The sequence below is a fragment of the Schistocerca gregaria genome, chromosome 5, assembly GCF_023897955.1.
Source record: "Schistocerca gregaria isolate iqSchGreg1 chromosome 5, iqSchGreg1.2, whole genome shotgun sequence".
NCBI classification, from domain to species: domain Eukaryota; kingdom Metazoa; phylum Arthropoda; class Insecta; order Orthoptera; family Acrididae; genus Schistocerca; species Schistocerca gregaria.
The window spans coordinates 173,535,718-173,555,563 of record NC_064924.1 but is presented as its reverse complement, the minus strand read 5'-3'; the positions used below and the strand labels follow the sequence as shown (position 1 = coordinate 173,555,563).

At 40.6% G+C, this 19,846-nt stretch overlaps 1 protein-coding gene across 1 annotated transcript in view; it reads left to right on the top strand.

The window, feature by feature from the left end:
- LOC126271995 (pre-mRNA-splicing factor syf1 homolog) overlaps nucleotides 1-19,846 on the top strand; it is a 118,667-nt gene that overhangs the window by 41,872 nt on the left and 56,949 nt on the right. Inside the window, exons 5-8 of the mRNA XM_049974478.1 lie at nucleotides 1,942-2,139; nucleotides 2,225-2,409; nucleotides 8,499-8,613; nucleotides 12,162-12,309. Coding sequence (XP_049830435.1) covers nucleotides 1,942-2,139; nucleotides 2,225-2,409; nucleotides 8,499-8,613; nucleotides 12,162-12,309 — 646 coding nt within the window. The remainder of the gene's footprint in view (nucleotides 1-1,941; nucleotides 2,140-2,224; nucleotides 2,410-8,498; nucleotides 8,614-12,161; nucleotides 12,310-19,846) is intronic.

The window sequence follows — 19,846 nt, the reverse complement described above, 5'->3', positions numbered from 1 at the left end:
GGAAGGTGGTTCGGGAATTTCATAGGGATGAACTAAGAGGTTACGAGGGTTAGGTGGACGGCGGAAAGACACCCTTGGTGGAGTGGGGAGGATTTCATGAAGCTTGGGGGAGAGGGTGGGGAGTCGTTCCGGTCCCGGAGCTGAGGGACTTGCCTTGGGGGGAGAGAGGGATGGGTGTGCACTCGCGCGCGCGCACATGTCTATCCGCGCGTGCACGGATGCGGGCAGACATTTGTAAGGGGTCTTTACAAATGTCTGCTTGTGTCTGTGTGTGTGCGCGGATGGATGTGCGTGTGTGTGCGTGAGTGTGTACCTGTCCTTTTTTCCTCCTAAGGTAGGTCTTTCTGCTCCCGGGATTGGAATGACTCCTTACCCTCTCCCTTAAAACCCACATCCTTTCATCTTTCCCTCTCCTTCCCTCTTTCCTGACGAATCAACCGCCGGTTGCGAAAGCTCGAATTTTGTGTGTATGTTTGTGTTTGTTTGTGTGTCTATTGACCTGCCAGCGCTTTTGTTTGGTAAGTCACATCATCTTTGTTTTTAGATATACACTATTAATACACACACCCAAATGCCTGAGAATTCCATGTGGTGAAATACATTAAAAAACACATGCATGCCGTTCAACTCATCTTCCAGAGTCATTTCTGTCTCTGACAGAAATAGATTATCTTTGGGGGTGGGGGGGATGATAGATCTTTAAGAGGTCAGTTGCATTCCTTCACTTTTATAGTTGGGAGTTACTATCATGTGTGTCAGTTTCTCAGGAAATGCACCTTAACCCTTTAACGAGCTATGAAGACAACTCCAAAGGAATGCTACCAACTCTGTACAATATTTTAGTTCTTTACTTGAAAAGGTACTGCTTTTTATCGACCTAATGATTTTTGTGGTCTCTCCAACAGGTGTCTGGTGGTGTAGAGTGTGTATTGACTGTCTAAGTAAATCTAACTGACCTGCTTATGACAGACAGTGCTTTGTCATTGTATTATGGTTTTAAGAAAACGACATGGATTTGCTGACTACTCTTTCAGTGGCTTGATTTGAACCTCATCCCCCATCAAACATCTTTGGGGTAATTTAGAGCATTGATTGTGTATCCGATCAGCTTGCTCCAAAGTCCATCAATAATTGTTTTTCATGTTTTTAGGTTGTAACATTAAAAGGCGGTCCTACATGTTGCCAGTTATGTGCTTGGCATCTTAAATAGCAGTGCAGCAGTGAATGCATTTTACCACTGGTAATCACTCCATTTCGTATTCCATTAACATATGGTTCAAAAGAAAGCAACAGACTGTATGGCGTCTGTGAGCACTGTAACCTCCACCTTCTTCTCCTTGGGGCCCTTGTTCAAAGTTTTCAATTTTGATAACAGAGCAGTTTCACATGGTGTATTAAACAGTGGTTTATCAACCTTATTCAGCAGCATTTCATGAAGACAATGTCATTTTTCATGTAGTAAATAATTGTGAACACCTTCATGAATCTTCCATATTATGTAGACCAACCAGTTACAACCCTAGGGTCTTTTTTGTGAACACCTTCACCCTTTTTGTGTATGTCATCTTGATGAGAATACTATAAAAGAGAGCAGTACTTAAGAATGTTTTACAAAAGTCGTGTACATGATATTCATGGAATATTTGGCACTCTCTGAATTCTTCCATCATGCTAAAGTAGTTATTTCATCCTCTGTACTACTGATTGTGTGTGGCTGTTTCCGTATTGCTTTGTTATGCTAAAGATGGATATTTAGATTATGATAGAAGTCAGATATTTCTGACAAATCCTGCAATTGGCTATTACGGAAATATTTATCTTGTTTATTTGTATTAACTTGAATTAATCCACATCTAAGATGAAGTAGACCATTTTAATCATGATATGCTGTATTTGCGGAATTACTTCACTGTGACAATTGTGTTCCTTCTTGTTGTATAGATGCCTCGAATATGGCTAGATTATTGCCAGTTCCTGATGGATCAATGTCGCATAACAAGGACACGACAGCTGTTTGACAGGGCATTGCGTGCATTGCCAATTACACAGCACCATCGTGTTTGGCCGTTGTACTTGAAATTCTTGAAGAAATATGACATCCATGAAACAGCTGTGAGAGTCTTTAGAAGGTATTTAAAGGTAATCTTTTATGAGCTTACAATATGAGCATCAAAATGTCAGCTGTAGGGACTGTAGGTACTAAAGTTTTATTTTGTGTTTATAGTTATGTCCAGAAGATACTGAAGATTATATAGAATATCTTACATCAATTGAAAGACTAGATGAGGCAGCTGTGAAGTTAGCTTACATAGTTAATAAAGAAGATTTTGTTTCAAAACATGGAAAATCAAATCATCAACTTTGGAATGAACTTTGTGAATTGATATCTAAAAATCCTGACAAAGTGAGGTGAGTTACAATACATACTTGAACTATTTAATCCTTTCTAAAAACATTAAACTTATGATTTAACATTCCAGCAACACAGGCATGTTCATTCAGCGATTTTTGGACAGTTTCGCAGGGCCTACAAGTATCCCGTCAGACATAATTTCTGCTCTGTTTGAACAATGGAAGTTGCGGTTTTCCAGTTGAATACTTCTCTGTTGCTCTGGAATACCATGGGCTGCAGTTTTCCCATCAAATCTTTTTCTGTTGGTCTGGAATATCAGAGGTTGCTATTTCCTGGCGAAGACAGTGGGAATGTTGTTTATCATGTTCTCCAATTACACTCACATACTTACACATATACCTCCTCATGGCAGCAGTTTTGCAACCATATTTCTGAGTTTTTATGTGGAACCGTGCCTTAAGATATACAACACTCAGAAAATTTATCACTAAGTTTATCCTGCTTTTATAGTGTTGAATGTGATTTTCATATTTTCTACATTATTTATGTTGCATGTCAGTGAAAAGGTAAGCTTTTTGTTTTCTTGTTATTGTATCCTTAATACTATTGTAATTATCAGATAAAAATGCCACACAATTCTGTATGAAAAAATTGGAAAATCATCCAGTTAGTGTTACAGTTCTCATCTGTGGCTTATTATTTTCTCTGTACACCTTTCACAGATTTGATGATAAAATAATTATTTCCAGAACTTTCCCATTATTTTATCTTTTAACTTTACAACAGTCAACATAGTATGGTAAGATAATTTAGAATCATCATTGAATGAAATTATAACAATGAAAACAATCAATCTTTAACAAAATAAGTTAATTGTATAGATAAAAAAGTCTACTCAACAAGTGGCAGCAGAACACACACATAAAAGACTGTAATTAGGCAAACTTTTGGAGCCAGTGGCTCCTTCTTCAGGCAGAACGGTTGAAGGGGAAGGAAGAGGGGTGAAGGAAAATGGCTAGAGACATCTAGAAGAAGGGGTAGATTTCAGGAAAGTCACCCAGAACTGCAGGTCATGGGAGACTTACTAGACAGGATGAGAAGGAAAGACTGATAGTTGGGGACTAGATCAGACAAACTTTGAAATCCTGAGAACTTAAAGGTGAAAGGTGGAAGACAGGGTAATTTTCAAGACAGAGACTACTGCTTAAACATTGTACATAACTTAATAAAAGTGAAAAGCTAAGTGCATTGTACGTAACAGAGGAGGGAGTGGGGATCAGCGAAAAATAGACAGGTGAGAAAATAAAAGATTTAGAAAACTGAAAAGGAGTGCAAAAAGGAGTAGTTACCACGAAGAAACGCTGAGATGGAAAACGTTAATGTAAATTAAGGCCATGTGGGTGGCGAGAACCAAGGACATGTTGTAACGCAAGTTCCCATCTGCGGAGTTCTGAGAAACTGGTGTCTGTGGGAAGAATACATATGGTGTGTGTGGTGAAACAGGCACTGAGGTCACGATTGTCATGTTGTAGAGCATGCTGTGCAATTGGATATTTCATGTTGCTAGTATACACCTTCTGCCGATGTCTATTCATCCTAATTGATAATTTGGTGGTAGTCATGCAAATGTAAAATGCCAAACAGAGTATACAAAACAGTCAGTATATTACATGTGTCATTTCATAGTTGGCTCTCCCTTTGATAGTGTATGTTTTGCCAGTTGCAGGACTGGTATGGGTGGTGGTAGGAGGGTACATAGGGCAAATCTTGCAGTGGGGATGATCACAGAGTAGGAGCCATAGAGTAGGGAGATGGGTGCAGAAGGAGCATAGGGTCTGACAAGAATATTGCGGAGATTGGGAGGACGATGAGAAGTTATTCTTGGTGTAGTGTGACAGATTGGATCTCATTTCAGGGCATGATTTTTGGAAGTCATGGCCTTGTCGAAGTAGCTGATTAATGCATTCCAGACAAAGATAATCTTTTATGTGTGTGTTCTGCTGCCACTTGGTGAGTAGATTTTTTTTATCTATCCATTAACTTATTTTGCCAAAATTTACTGTTTTCGTTGTTATGTTAATCCATGTGGCCATCATTCCTTCATATGTAACCATCTTGTCAGTCTTTGTTGTCATATGTCTTGTTCAAACTGTCATCTGTTTTCTGCCTTATGTGCTACTCTGTTCTTTTTTTCTGTATCACGAAGATTAATGAACACTTTGCCCCTACATCTTTTCTAGTACAGATTTCCATGTATGTAGATCAGTCCATTTTTATTTACATATAACAATTTCATTGTTATTTATGTAGTTGTATATGACAGTTTATGGTTTACTACACAGCAGGGCCTTCTCCCAATTGTCTTTCGCTGATTTATTCGCAAATGTGATAGCTATTTTCTTTTCCACCCTCCACCTAACTTGTTTATACACAATCCTTTCACATTTTTGTGTGTTTCTTTTTCGCCAAACCACTCTGATTGACTTTTAATGCCATCTCCTACATTAGTTTAATTGCCAAGCTAAGTAGTTTATATTTTCTCCAATGATTTTCTCTTTCTGTTTACACAGATCTAAAAATTTTCTCTCTTTTCACTGACTTCTCCCCCACCCCCTCCCACCTCCCGTATCACAGAGACCACTTTTCTGGTGAGAAATTCTCACCCACACATTATCTCTTGTTAACCATTATCTATTCTTGTGATTTTTGTATGAGTTTTTCTGATTTTTTTCCTTTCTTTTCTTCCATTTTTCTAACTTTTATCCACCCTCTGCTTATCTTTTTGCCACTCCCACGATTTCTAACTCTCCAAACTGTCCTCTCTTGCCTAATGAATCCCATCACATATTACATTCGCTCTTTTTGAAAACATGCTTTTGCACTTCCAAAACTAAGGTCCCACATCGTGTTTCTTGAAACCTGCTTGTCTCTTGGAGTTACTCCAAAAAGCCTAACTTGAAAGTTCCTGTTTCTGGGTATAATCTTACTCTACACTAGGCTCTTTTGCACTTTCAAATACACCAATCTCTTGCTCTTACCTGACTAATCTCTGCCCTATATACATCATCAGCCAATATCCACTCCACCACACTTCTCTCTTTCTACAAAATCCTGCAGTTATCTGCCCCTCTCGTTTCCTTGGATGGTTTCATCCCCTAAGCCAACTTCAAACTGCAACAACATGCCAGATTTCACCTCAAAAAGCTATCCCACCTTCTCCTAAATTACCTGAACAGTGGTGTTAACCTTCATGTCCCTCTGTAGTTCTGCAAACAGCCACACCATCAACCACCACTACTCTCCTACAAACTGAGCTTGGCCAACATCCTTAACATTCCACAGCCTCCCCCTCTGCCTCCCAGACCAAGAATAGCTCATAACCATAAGAACCGCCACAACAGTACAGTGTCCTCAACTTCTCATCTAAAGCACTCTCTCCAGCTGAATTATCTGTATTATCCAAGGGACTCACTTTCAGCCCTAAACCTGCATTTGATCATGCTGCTTTGGTGAAGGACCTGCTTTCCTTCACACATAACGTCAACTGGAAATATCACTTTGCAACTAAGTCCCAAAACCTTTCCAACAGCAAACCTGACATTGAACCGTGCCTTGAACAGCTCCGACCAGGATCCCGACTTGATACACCACCGCTACCTCAAAATCATCCCTTGGAAGCCTTCCAAGAATTCCTGACAGCCAGCATTGCTTAACAACCCTTCCTCAGGTCCCTACGACATGCTCTGCATAACTTCAGGCTCTATGTTCCTTAAAAGCTGATGACTCCATCATTATCCTCTCAGCAAACGATCTACCACTGCGGTACTTGACCAAAAGGAGTATGTTGGCAAAGGTTTACGTCAGCTGTCTGACACCTCTACATACAGTATCTGCCATCAAGATCCCATCCCTCCACAAAACAGCTTCAGAGTACACCATTGGTGAGTCAGTATTAGTGTGGTCTGAAATGTGTTAATCAGCTACTTTGCCAAAGCCATGACTTCCTAAAATCATGCCTTGAAATGAGATCCAATCTGTCTGAGCTTTTGCCCACAACAACTATAATGACTTCTCATTGCCCTCCCAATCTCTGGAATATTCTTGTCAGACCCTATGCTCCGTCTGCACCCATCTCCATACTCTATGGCTCCTACCCTGTGACCGTCCCCACTGCAAGAGTTGCCCTATGTACCTTCCTACCACCACCTATAGCAGTCCTGTAACTGGCAAAACACACACTATCAACAGAGAGCCATCTGTGAAATGACACATATAATATAACGACTGTTTTGTATACACTGTTCAGCCTTTTACATTGGCATGACTACCACCAAATTATCAATTAGGATGAATGGACATCGACAGAAGGTGTATACTGGCAACTCGCAATATCTTGTTGCACAGCATGCTCTACAACATGACAATCATGACCTCAGTGTGTCTGACCACATGCACTATATGTATTCTTCCCTCGGACACCAATTTCTCAGAACTCCGTAGGTGGGAACTAGCGTTACAACATGTCCCGAAGTCTACCCCTTTCCTAGGCATCTCCAGTCCTTTTTCTTCACCCCTCTTCCTTCCCCTTCAACCATTCTGCCTGAAGAAGGAGCCACTGGCTCCAAAATTTTGCCTAATTACAATTTTAATGTGTGTGTTCTGCTGCCAGTTGGTGAGTAGATTATTTTACCTATCCAATTACCTTATTGAAGGAAATTAGATAATTTTTTACCTTGATGTCCATAATTGTCTTTCTTCATTGAAGACCATCTTTTAACACACTGATTCTAAATATTCAGCACTCTTGTAAATCATGTTACACTATCTTCTCATGTCAATTTTACATACAATAAACACCATTTTAACGCAAAATTGCAATAATTTTTTTAAAAAAATTGGCTCTGGAACAGAAAAGTTACAATTTCCTTTATTTCATGCCAACATTGTACTTACTACATCAAGTTCAGCTGTGAAATACTTGAAAGCCATTTTAGAAACTGATTACATGAAGGATTTTCTAGACCACTTTTATGTACTGTCTTCCTTATTTTATTCTTTTGCCACTATTGTGCTTACTAAACACTGTTCTGTGACTTTAAATTATTATTTTAGCATCCTTAGTTATGCATCCACAAACTAAAGAAATTGGACATCTACTAGAATGGACATAAATGTTTTGCATTTGGGCTCATTATGCACTATTTAGGTTATTTGTATAGCCCACATTCTTTAGGTACTTGATAGTTGGATTTTGCCATTTTGTTCTTCATCTTCAAAATGGACAATTGTGTAGCCTATAGTGAAGTATATTGGTATAAGTTTGTCCAGTAATTTTTCCTTTTGATAAAACAATAGCGAAATATGTCATACACTCATATGGCAGATGGTAGCATAGAAGAAGTAGATTATTTCTCAACGGTTGATTTCTTCTAAAAGGAAAATACTTGGCTGGGTTTTCAAATAAGACAGCAACTACTCAAGCCTTAGTTTCCAAATTTGAACAAATTTCACAATTCTTTAACTGTGCTGCAAATTCATTGTTATTGGAGGAGAAAGAGCAGGAGGGAAGAATAACGAAGTTCTCTTATGATTACATCCTTTTACTTAATAAGTAATTGCTTCATAAGTAGTTCCTCTTATGTCTCAATAGCTCACTCAGTTGAATGCTACAAGTTCCTTGTTGCCCTCAATGGGATTTCATTCTGTTGTCTTTGAATATGTGAAAGATACTAAGTCACACTTAAGTTCAGATTCTATGTTAAATTGAAACTCATCCTGTTCATGCATTCTTGTTGTTATTGGTTGAACAAATTCTTTCCCTGTTGGAGTAAGGTAAAACTTCCAATAGATTAACAATTTTGTTTAAAACCAGAGTTTAATGTGACTTTCTGTGCCCACCAGTACTTTAATTTATTAGGATGATGTAAACTACCTTTAAAAGTCTGTAAGCTGGGGATAAAACAGTTGTTTCCCATATTTCTGTGAGTTTCCGCCATTCTTTGTTGCTTCTGTTTCATCCATTATTAAATAGAAACTCCTGGTTCAACAATATGAGTACTTTTCATTTTGTTTTGTGAAATGAAATTTAGGTTCATTGATTGAAAAGAAACAAATCCCTTTCTGTGATTAACTTTTAAATTTGCAGGTCACTAAATGTGGATGCCATTATCCGAGGAGGATTGCGGAGATATACAGACCAGTTGGGGCATTTATGGAATTCCTTAGCTGATTACTATGTTCGCAGTGGTCTATTTGAAAGGGTAAGAATTTAAATTTTAGGTAACAAAATGCAAGAAAAAGTTGGAACTATAGGAATTGAAAATTCTAAAATAGTATACACTGTGTGATCAAAAGTATCCGGACACCCCCAAAAACATATGTTTTTCATATTAGGTGCACTGTGCTACCACCTACTCTCAGGTACTCCATATCAGCACTTCAGTAGTCATTAGACATCATGAGAGAACAGAATGGGGCACTCCATGGAACTTCCAGACTTCGAACGTGGTCAGATGATTGGGTGTCACTTGTCTCATACATCTGTGCGCGAGATTTCCACACTCCTAAACATCCCTAGGTCCACTGTTTCTGATGTGATGGTGAAGTGGTAACGTGAAGTGACTTGTACACCACAAAAGCATACAGGCCGACTTCGTCTGTTGACTGATGCAGACTGCCGACAGTTGAAGAGAGTCATAATGTGTAATAGGTAGACATCTATCGAGACCACCACACAGGAATCAGGATCTACTGCAAGTACTATGACAGTTAGGCAGAAGGTGAATAAACTTGGATTTCATGGTCAAGCGGCTGCTCATAAGCTACACATCATGCCGGTAAATGCCAAATGACACCTCGTTTGGTGTAAGGTGCATAAACATTGGATGATTGAACAGTGGGAAAACATTGTGTAGAGTGACAAATCACGGTACACAGTGTGGTGATTCAGTGACAGGGTGTGGGTATAGCGAATGCCCAGTGATCATTGTCTGCCAGCATTTGTAGTGCCAACAGTAAAATTCGGAAGCGGTGGTGTTATGGTATGGTCTTGGTTTTCATGGAGGGGGCTTGCACCCCTTCTTGTTTTGCATGGCACTATCACAGCACAGGCCTACATTGATGTTTTAAGTACCTTCTTGCTTCCCACTGTTGAAGAGCAATTTGGGGATGGCGACTCAATCTTTCAACCCGATCGAAACCTGTTTGTAATGCACAGCCTGTGGTGGAGTAGTTACAAGACAATAACATTCCTTTAATGGACTGGCCTGCACAGAGTCCTGACCTGAATCCTATAGAACACCTTTGTTATGTTTTGGAATGCCGACTTCATGCCAGGCTTCACTGACCGATATCGATACCTCTCCTCAGTGCAGCACTCCGTGAATAATGTGCTGCCATTCCCCAAGACAGCTTCCAGCACCTGATTGAACATGTGCCTGTGAGAGTGGAACCTGTCATCAAGGCTAAGCGAGGGCCAACACCATATTGACTTCCAGCATTACCAATGGTGGTCACCATGAACTTGTAAGTCATTTTCAGCCAGGTGTCCAGATACTTTTGAGCACATAGTGTATTGTTGCAAAATCTAACACCTTCAGTTTTTCTCCCATGTGTGTTTTTGAAGAAAGCTGAACCACTTGGAACATAGCTGAAAGACGAGAAAAAAAGACACTATTATGTTTTAAAGCTCTATTATGTAACTCCATCTTTGAATCTGAGGATGAATATTTTCGGTGTGTGTCCAATCATATTTGTGTGTGATTATTGATTACATGGTTTGAAATTTACTTGTCCATGTATCAGTGTCAGATTTCCCTTTTTATCTATCCTGCCTTGCTTTGTAGATAAAGGAATGTGATAACTTTGTGAAACTTACTGCTGTAGGATGCAAATACTGTGATTTGAAATCATATTGTGAACTTATATGAGTTACCAGCTCTCAAGAATATTGGGACATGCAGTGTTTCTGCTGTCAGCTGTCTGGAGTTTGAGTGATGGGAATGCATTACCTGTAAACATATATTCAGGAGATATGTTGCTGGCTCTGTATTATTGGGAAAAAAACAACTGATGAATTTAATTTTGAGTAATTGACTGTTTTTGTGCTGTAGTTTGGAAACATGCTGACAAGGAGAGGTACCCAGTGATGGGATCGGCTTCTTGAAGCAATCTATATGGTGATTTAGTTTAAGACACAAGCAAACACACCTTGCAGCCATTCACCCTGGTGGGTCTTCATTTGCAAGTTACTGATGGAAAAATAAATTGAATTTCCTGTGATGATGTATAACTGTTCAAATTAAAACAATTCACAGACTGACTGCATAGCATAATGATTGAGATACTGACGTCACATGCAGAAGGTTCTCAGTTCGAATCTCGTCAGGTGCTCTTAAATTTTATTATTTTTAAATCTTTATCAAAATGACTTTGATCATTATTTTTATTCAGTTAATTGGTTTAAATGTAATTTTATTCTATTCATTTGTCACATCATATTAGTCATCATATGAAATACATCATTGCTGTCATTTGTCTTCCTATCAGTCTTTTTCCACTTGGAATCCTTGTTCATGTAATTTTGATTATTGTTGTGTATTAACTTTGATTTAATTGCTTCGTTTTGTCATCTGACATTTTAATCCATGTTATTGCAGTCACCATTTCTGCTTCTCATTTCACAAGAAATTTCATATTACTTACCTATCCCTGTTTCATTTAAATTATCATCCTTATTATTTTGCCCATTGTGCACTAAGAATCTATATTTTAAATGTTTGTATGACAGTTATCAATCCAAAAGATCTACATCTTGTAATAAACAATACATTCTTGAGACCATTGCACAGTCAGTATAAACAGATTATTTAATCTCTTTTGTTACAGACCAGCATTTACAAATGTTTAAACATTATGATAGACAAATAAAAATAATTAGATTTACATGCGCAAATATTCAAAGTGAAAAAAGAATGGTAGGAAGAGAAAATAAGAGCAATTGAAGAAGATAAAACATTGAGTAAACTGATGTAACAAAGGAATGCAAATTAAAAAATCACTTTAAGCCAATTAACTGAATAAAAATAATGATCAAAGTCATTTTGATAAAGATTTAAAATTCATAAAATTGAGTGTACAGGGAAAGATTCGAACCAACAATCTTTTGTATGTAAGGGCAGTACCTTAACCATTATGCTAAGCAACCAATCTGTAAATTGTTACCGATATTTAAGCTATATAGTATCACATGAAATTCCAAAATTTTTTTCATTGTTAATTACAAATGAGGGCCCACCGGTGTGAATGGTTGCAGGGTGTGATTTCTTGGACCTAAACCTATATCAGTGTATAGATTGTTTCAAAAAATTGGTCCCACACTTGGAACATCTGCTTGTGAGCACGGTTGCACAGTGGTAAGACATTGAATTCGTATTGGAGAAAGTGGCAGTTCAAATCCCCATCCAACTGTCCAGATTTAGATTTTCCGTGATTTCCCTAAATCACATAATGCAGAAGTGGTGGTCCCTTTGAAAAGGGCATGTCTTTTTTTCTTTTTTAACTGCATGCTCCTTCTCTAATGACTTTGTAATTGACGGTACATTAATCCTAATTTTCCTTACTTTGTTGGGAAAAAGTACAAACACAGTACTCGCTTGAATTGTTTTACAAATTTTGGTGACCAGTGATTAAAAGTTATGTGTTTGGCTGTCTATAATTTTGAAGTTATAAATGTTTGTGGTGTTTAATTTTAGACATTGTTCATTATCTTCTGATTAGGATGTGTAAAACAAATTTTGCGTAATTGCAGGCCCGTGACATTTATGAAGAAGCCATTCAAACTGTAACAACTGTAAGGGATTTCACACAAGTATTTGATGCATATGCACAGTTTGAGGAATTGAGTCTTAGTAAGAGAATGGAAGAGGCAGCTAGTAATCTAAATCCTACAGAAGAAGGTAAGCTTGCCACAGTAGAAGTGTTATTTTTAAGTCTTATTGGAGAGTCATGCACTACTGTCACCTGGCAGCACCTATTACTCCGACTTGTTAAAATTCAGAACATTTTGAGATCTTGTTGCAGTAATATTCTGCATTTACACATGAACTTTGTGTTACCAAGTAAAAGTTCTTGAAACATAAGTTTCTAACAGTACAAGAAACAATATAACAAACAATAAACTTTTAAATCACCTGCCTGAGACTGCAGTCATTTGTGTGATTTGCATTTGTCTGTGTGTGTGTGAACTATTTTTGATGAAGGCCTTACTGGTCAAAAGCTTTATTTGTGACAGTCTTTGTGTTGTGCCTAACTGCGACTCAGCATCTCCACTATAGGGTGAGTGGCAACTTTCCTTTTCATAATATTGTTGCATTCCATCCTGGATATTCCATTGTCAGATGCGGGAGTGAGAAAGACAGAAACAGAAACAGATATGATGAAGATCAACAGAGATGAAGGAGAAAGAAAAAAGTGGGGGAGACGAACAAAACCAATGCAAAGGAAAGAAAACCATAGAAACAGCAGTTATATCAAAGGAGGAGGAAGGAGTGTTGCGATATAAAACATTTATTTGCTTAACAAATTCAAAAAACAATACTGTTAGCTCCACAGTGAAATGTGTTGAGTCCAGACACTGCTAGGTCGGAGTAAAAATAATAACCACAAGACAATCAAAACTATATATGTCTGTAGTCCCTGTCCATTCACTGGGTGTTGAATAATATATGATCTGAATCATGTCATTAAATATTACTCAAATTACTTTAATCAGCATCCATTGCACCTTCTTAAAACTGAAATCCAATTGGCCTCTCTGACTATGAACTGCACCTCATTGGTCTCAGGTCTATAGTTTGGTATGCTCATATCGCTTGTGGAAGAGGGCAAACACTCTTGCTTAGCTCACTGCTTGATACGGAAGTTGATACAGCAATCCTCCACCCTATGTTTGAAATATGGGGGTTAAAAAAAAAAAACAAGTTTATGCTGGCTTCGTCATGGTGTGAAGATTGCCGTCATCTGTTGCATATATTCTTCCTGGATCTTTGGGAATAAAGTGGGTGAAAGCATCTCATCTACTTATGACATCAGCTACATGCATGCTGAAGTGAGTGAGAGACGTTCTGGCATGGTAACCACAGCAGTGGGCATGACTGAAGCTGCTGGTCTGGTACAGACTGTTACACCAGGACTCCTCTCAACTCCCATGACTACAACTGGTGTTAGTGACATTTATGAACACATTCCTGAGTTGTTACAAGGTACACCTGTCACCCCCTCTCATCAGTAACCGTGTTACAATCCAACCTCTCTGTTGTCGAGAAGTCCATGCCCAGATGCAGATGGTGAATTGGTTGTGACATCACTGGTGCTGGCACACTGGTGGTTTCAAGGTGCTGAGCAGTGTCCTTGTTTGGACATCTGGATACTTTTGGCCAAGCTGCAGCTGGCAATGAGTGTTAATTGTCACTTTCTTAGAAACAGAGTTAGGACAGTATCAGTTTAATGGACACAATAATTCCGTTCATTTGGGCCATAAAAGTCTAAACTATTGTATTGGATTTACTGTTTGCCTAAGGGTGAAACATATTTGTTAATAGACGCTGAATGTCTTGGTGTTCAGAAAATCAGGAAAATTTTAATGACATAAATTGACAGTCATTTTCATCGCAGTTCTTTAGTAGCATCAACTTGCATCAACATAGAAATTGGGCCTGTGCTATAATGGATGACATCTTGTACATGTATAGAAATTCACTTTGACAGCCCACATTGCATTCATGAAGGTGCCGACCAAGAGAATTTACAATTGTTTTCAGTTTCATTGGGCGAGGTCAGGAAGTGAGCTGCTTGCTGAGATGCACACTGCTGGCTGGAGCACATCAGGTGTGCAACCTCATTATCAGCCAGTTGCCAATAAACATGCATATATGCCATCACTGTTATTCATGTATCTCCCCACTACTCACTATGGAACAATGGAAACACTTTGGGGCATACATCTGGAGGCACAGATAAGTGTATCACATCATTTTCAGCACTTATTAGGAGACTGGCCATGCAAGACAATCGATGTAGATAGCTGTTCCAAGATTACACTGCTTGGAAATGGTGTTAATTGTATCAGGTGGTATGGATCAATTGAAGCAACAAAGGGTTGAAGAGTGCATGCTGAATGAATGCAGCTTTTCTCACCACATGAAAAATATGTTGTCCATAGCTGGAAACAATAATATGAAGAGTGTTTGCAGAAAACTTCTGGTACAGAAAGGTTTATGTTTTGATGGTATTTGCTGTAAAGTGTCCATTTGGTCAAAATCTACCAAGGAGAAAGATGAAGAAGTGTCACTGTATCAAGCCTCATGTATTGATGCTTGCTAAGTCAGATGTGTAGGGAGGACCTCAATTTACACTGCTGGTTGGCTGGCCTGTGAGACATAGGCATTGAGTTAACTGATTGCTTAGTTTCCTTTAATCTTCTATCAAAGTGGAAACTTCCATTATTAGCTTCAAGCTGACATTCCATCTTGAAAACTGTTGTATCCAGGAAGTGTGGAACAACAAAGACTGGAAGCATGTCTAGAAAAACAAGTTTAATCTCTCAGTTGAAATTCAAACATGATCCGGAACGCTGTCGACCATGCTGCGGTCATTGATGATCCTGTACTACTTCCAACCCAAAATGCTGCACCATGATGGTGTAGTGTTCACAGATGGTGGCAATGAGGGGAAGGTCTGGGTGGAGGCAGGGTGATGCGGGCAGGCCAGGTGCGGATTCTGCAGGCCAACTTCCACTGCGCGGATTTCCAGGGAACTCTGAGGAAGATCTGCAAGCGGCATTTGCCAGTTGCCCATCCAACTGAGGGGCCTTCCGCTGTGACAGAGGGTAGTCCAGGTCCACAGGCATCTCTGGAGACAACGATGAGGATGAAGGCTGCAATGAAGAAGGCAGGGGATTTGAAGGCATGGCTGGCGACTGAACTGGCAGCGGCCCCACTGGCAGCAATGTTGGAAGGGGAACTGCCATGGGCTGCAGCGGTACAGATGGCAATGGCAGAAGTGACAGTAGTGGAACCCAAAATGGAGATGGTGCATGCCCCCAAAGCAGTGATGGTGACAGCAATGGGCACAACTCTGAAGACCTGCAGGGAGTGCCGGGTCGGTGGGATGACATTCATTTTTGGGAACCACAACAAGATATGGTGCCTGATCTGTAATGAAGGAGTCAGTAGAAGAGTCAGGAGTGGCATGGGGCAAACTGATTTTGATGCCTGTGCTGATGGTGCCCCATTCCATCCTGAGTAACATATGTAGTGCTACCTGCAGAGTGGATGACAATCCCAGATGCCCATGAATGACCCCTGTGAAAAACCTGAAAGTACACCTTGTCATTGGTCCTGAATTTAGGGAGGGGGGCGGGAGGGGGGGGGGGGGTCATGGGTGGGTGGAGGGGGGATGAGATGCAGAGCAATACGGTGAGGTCTGCAGTGCAGAAGTTCAGCAGGAGACTTATCTTCTTTATCTTCTTGATGCTTCGTATGTTAGGAGGAGAGGAACAGGAGCAGAGCAGTTTCCTTGGAGTGAGACAGCTGTACTTTTGGGCCGAGAATGTTTACATGAACCTTTCTGCTTCCTTATTGGACTGTGGTGAAAATGGTGCTGAGCGGATGTGAGTGATGCCGTTAGCCCTGCAAAAGGATGCAAATTCAGTGGAGGTGAATTGTGAGCTGTTATCCGATACAAAGGGGTAGGCAACCCTTCTTGGCAGAAAATAGTCACCAAGGCCCAGATCGTGCTGGCTGATGTGGTGGAACTCATAGGGGCAACAAAAGGAAACTTGGAAAAGACATCGACTATGTTAAGCCACCACGAACCTCAAAATGGTCCATCAAAATTTATGTGAACTCATTGCCAGGGGCCATATGGCTGGGGCCAGTCGAAAAAACTGATCAAGAGGAGCAGGCAAGTTCTCAGCACAATTCCTGCAACTCATGATCATGTGTTCAATGTCTTTGTCCATACCGAACTATGTACAGTGCTGCCTGGTCAACTGCTTTGTACAGATGACACCCTAGTGACCCTTGTGAAGCAATGACAACATGTGCTGCTATAGAAATGCCGCGATTAGCACATCGATCTGCTGTGTGTAAAAGGACAACCCCTTGTCGGACAGAAAATGCATCATGCTGGGAAAATGAAAAGTAGGAATGGCCGCCTTAGTCTCCGGCCAGCCAGACTGGATAAATTGGCAGAGGAGCCAGAGAGTAGCATCTCGTCCCATGGCTGCGGCCAGTTGACGGTTGTCAATCGAGAACAAAGCCACTGTGGTTTCCTCAATCTGGTCAAGGTGAAAACATGCTTCCTCAGAAGAATCACAATCCGTATCTGAATGTAGGGAAACAGGACAAGGTACCCTCATTGACATCGTGAGCAGTGGGGCGATAGAGAATGTCGTAATTATAGTTCGCCAGAATAAGTGCACAACTTTGAAGTTTTTTCACCATCCATATGGGTACAGGCACTGTGGAACAAACTTGTAAGGGGCTTGTGATCTGTCAGCAGACAATTTCTGTCTATAACACTGATGAAATTTGGAAACTCAGTAGATGATTGCCAAGGCCACCTCCTCCTCCGCCTGGTGGTAGTTGAATTGAGTTTTGTTAAGCAGTTTTGATGCAAACGCAATTGGGCAGTCCATTGTGCTGGATTTGTGGGACAGCATTACCCCTATGCTGTAAGTAAGAGGAGGCATCTACCCCAACTACCACTGGTTTACCAGGATCAAAGTGAATAAGAACCTTGTCGCTAAGCAAAACTTTTTTAAAGTGTGGAAAGCATTCTCCTGCTCAGATGACCAGATGAAAGAAAAATTTTTCCACCAGAGGGCGTGCAATGCTGCTGCCATCTGAGTGACATTATGTATGCAGTGGAGATGATACGTGATCTTGTTGAAAACAGCCTTAAGCTCAGAGAGATTTGTCAGGAAGAGAGCTCCTGAATAGCCTCCATCAGTTTGTCAGAAGGGCAAACAGGCACCCTCTGTGGCGATGATGTGACTGATATATTTGATTTGAGTACAGAAAAACTCGCATTTCTCCCAGTTGTACCTGAGGCTGGGATCAGTTTCCTCTGGAGTCCTGCTGGTAACGACAATATCATCCACATAATAGGCGCAAGAGGGTACTTTCGATGTCAGTTATTCCAGAACTTGTTGGAAGATGGCGAGGGCAGAAGCACTGCCAAAAGGGAGACACTAATATTGGATCAGGCCAATGTGAATGGTGACAATGAGGAAAGACGTTTTCTTATTGTTGCAATTAAGCATCCCAGAGATCGATCTTGGAAAAGAACATGCCCCCTTATAATTTGTCCATTATCTGCTTGGGGCAAGGAATAGAGTAGGACTCTATGACACACTGTGCATTAACAGTGGATTTAAAATCAGCACACAGGTGAAGGCAGCTGTTGTGTTTCCTGACAGTGATAAGGGAGGATGCCCACTGACTAGTAGAAATGTGTGGAAGACCACCCAGGTCCTGCATATGATGTAATTCTGCTGCAACAGTGTCCCGAATAGCTTGAGGAACTTCCCGAGCTTTGGTGAACCTTAGCTGGGCCGCATCCTTTGAGGTAATGTGAATGAAAAAACATTTATTCCCACCCAGAGAGTCTTCAAAAAGCTGGTGGAATTTGTCACAGAGCTTCATGATGAAGTCATAAGAGTTAATTGTCACCAGATTATCTGAGATCTGAAGACCAAAAATGTCAAAGGCATTAAGGCCAAAAATGTTAGAACTGTCGTAGGGGTGGAGCACCATGACTGGAACTGTCTTAGTGGTAGAATAGTACTGCATTAGCAAAGAACAGGTGCCCAGGATGGTGATGCAATCTCCATTGTATGCATGAAGGCCTGTGTTGGAGCATCAAGCCATGGAGAACCGAGCTTCTTGAACGTGCCTCTACTAATCAAAGTCACCGGACCTCAGTATCCAGCAGTAATTGTACAACCTGGATCCGGATGCTCAACTGAATGCACAGCTTATTTGGTTCCCGTATAAACAAGGAGGGCTGCTGGGGAGGAGTGACAAGTGGAGCCGACCCTCATGCATTGGAAACACTATACCAGATTTCAACCAGAGGCATCTCGTCAGAAACCGACTGATGCAGGAGGACAGTATCATTGCAGTCGACCAGATTGACATCCATTGCCTCCGAGCAGAAAGTGGACAGAGGGACAGACTGGCTGTACTATTTCTTGAAGCAAACTTCTTGAATGTGGCCAACCTTCTTGCAAAACAAACATTTGACTCAGCAAAAATGACAGCATCCCTATCATGAAAAATGTAACACTGAGGACAGGGTTGCGACTTGCCAGTGGGGCGGAACTGCTGCGGGCATGATGTCGGTTGTCTACAGTAACCAGTAGACTCAGACGAGCTGTGTGGAGGGGACTGATGAGTGTCAAAGGGGGCACCAATGAAGAGGGCGGAGGAGACATCTCCAACTCAGTGGTGTTAAGTGTTAAATAATTCTTGTGCTTCATTTATACGAATGACATCCTCAACGGAAGGATATGAGAGCTTGAAAACCTTTGCATGATGCCAGAATTGGTAACATTTTGAACAATAGTGTCGCCGCAAAGCAGCGTCAGCATATGACTTACTACAAGGACAGACAAATTTGCATGTGTGGTTCATACCACATAACTCAGTTACCCATGACTGGAAAGAGGTTGGCATTTTGTGTGATAAAACTTATAATGAGCAGCGGCAACCAACACCTGAGAGTCAAAATACTTATCAAGAGAATGAATGATGTCAGAGAAAGAAACTGATTCCAGCTGAGTAAGGAGAAACAGCTTAATGCAGATGTGCAAAATGTCAACTCCAACCCAAGAAAAGAAAGAAGAGCACTGAACATCCTCTGAAATGTAGACCACAAAGTGTTGAAAGAGCTGTCGTTTGTATTCATCTGATTCTTTCATGGCATCGTCAAATTTGCAGAAAGGCGAGGCCGATCAGTGTTGGCTATTGCTGTTGTCAGCCTGGATAAGGTGCGGATGCAAGGCTTGTTGCAGTAACTGCCAGTTGTCCAACAGCAGAGTCAACTTCACCATCAGCTGAGAGTATTGCATCGATTGATACTTGAAAAGCTCTTTGAGTGACACAGGTTCCTCAGTTTGGGGAGCTGCAATGGCGAGAAGGAGAGAAGAAACAAGGAAAGACAAATGCAAAGGAACAAATGGAAGTCCCCAATGCCGTTTGCACAAAACAAGAGAAGAAAAGAAATACACGTTGACCCCTTCATTGGAGGTTATGAGACACCTGACCAGAAGCGAGGGTGGAACCAATGAAACCAAAACCGAAACCAACAACCAGCCTCTATCACCACTAATTTGTTGCATCCAGGAAGCGTGGAACAACGAAGACTGGAGGCATGAGTGGAAAAACAAGTTTAATCTCTCAATTAAAGTTCACACACAAAGTGAATACA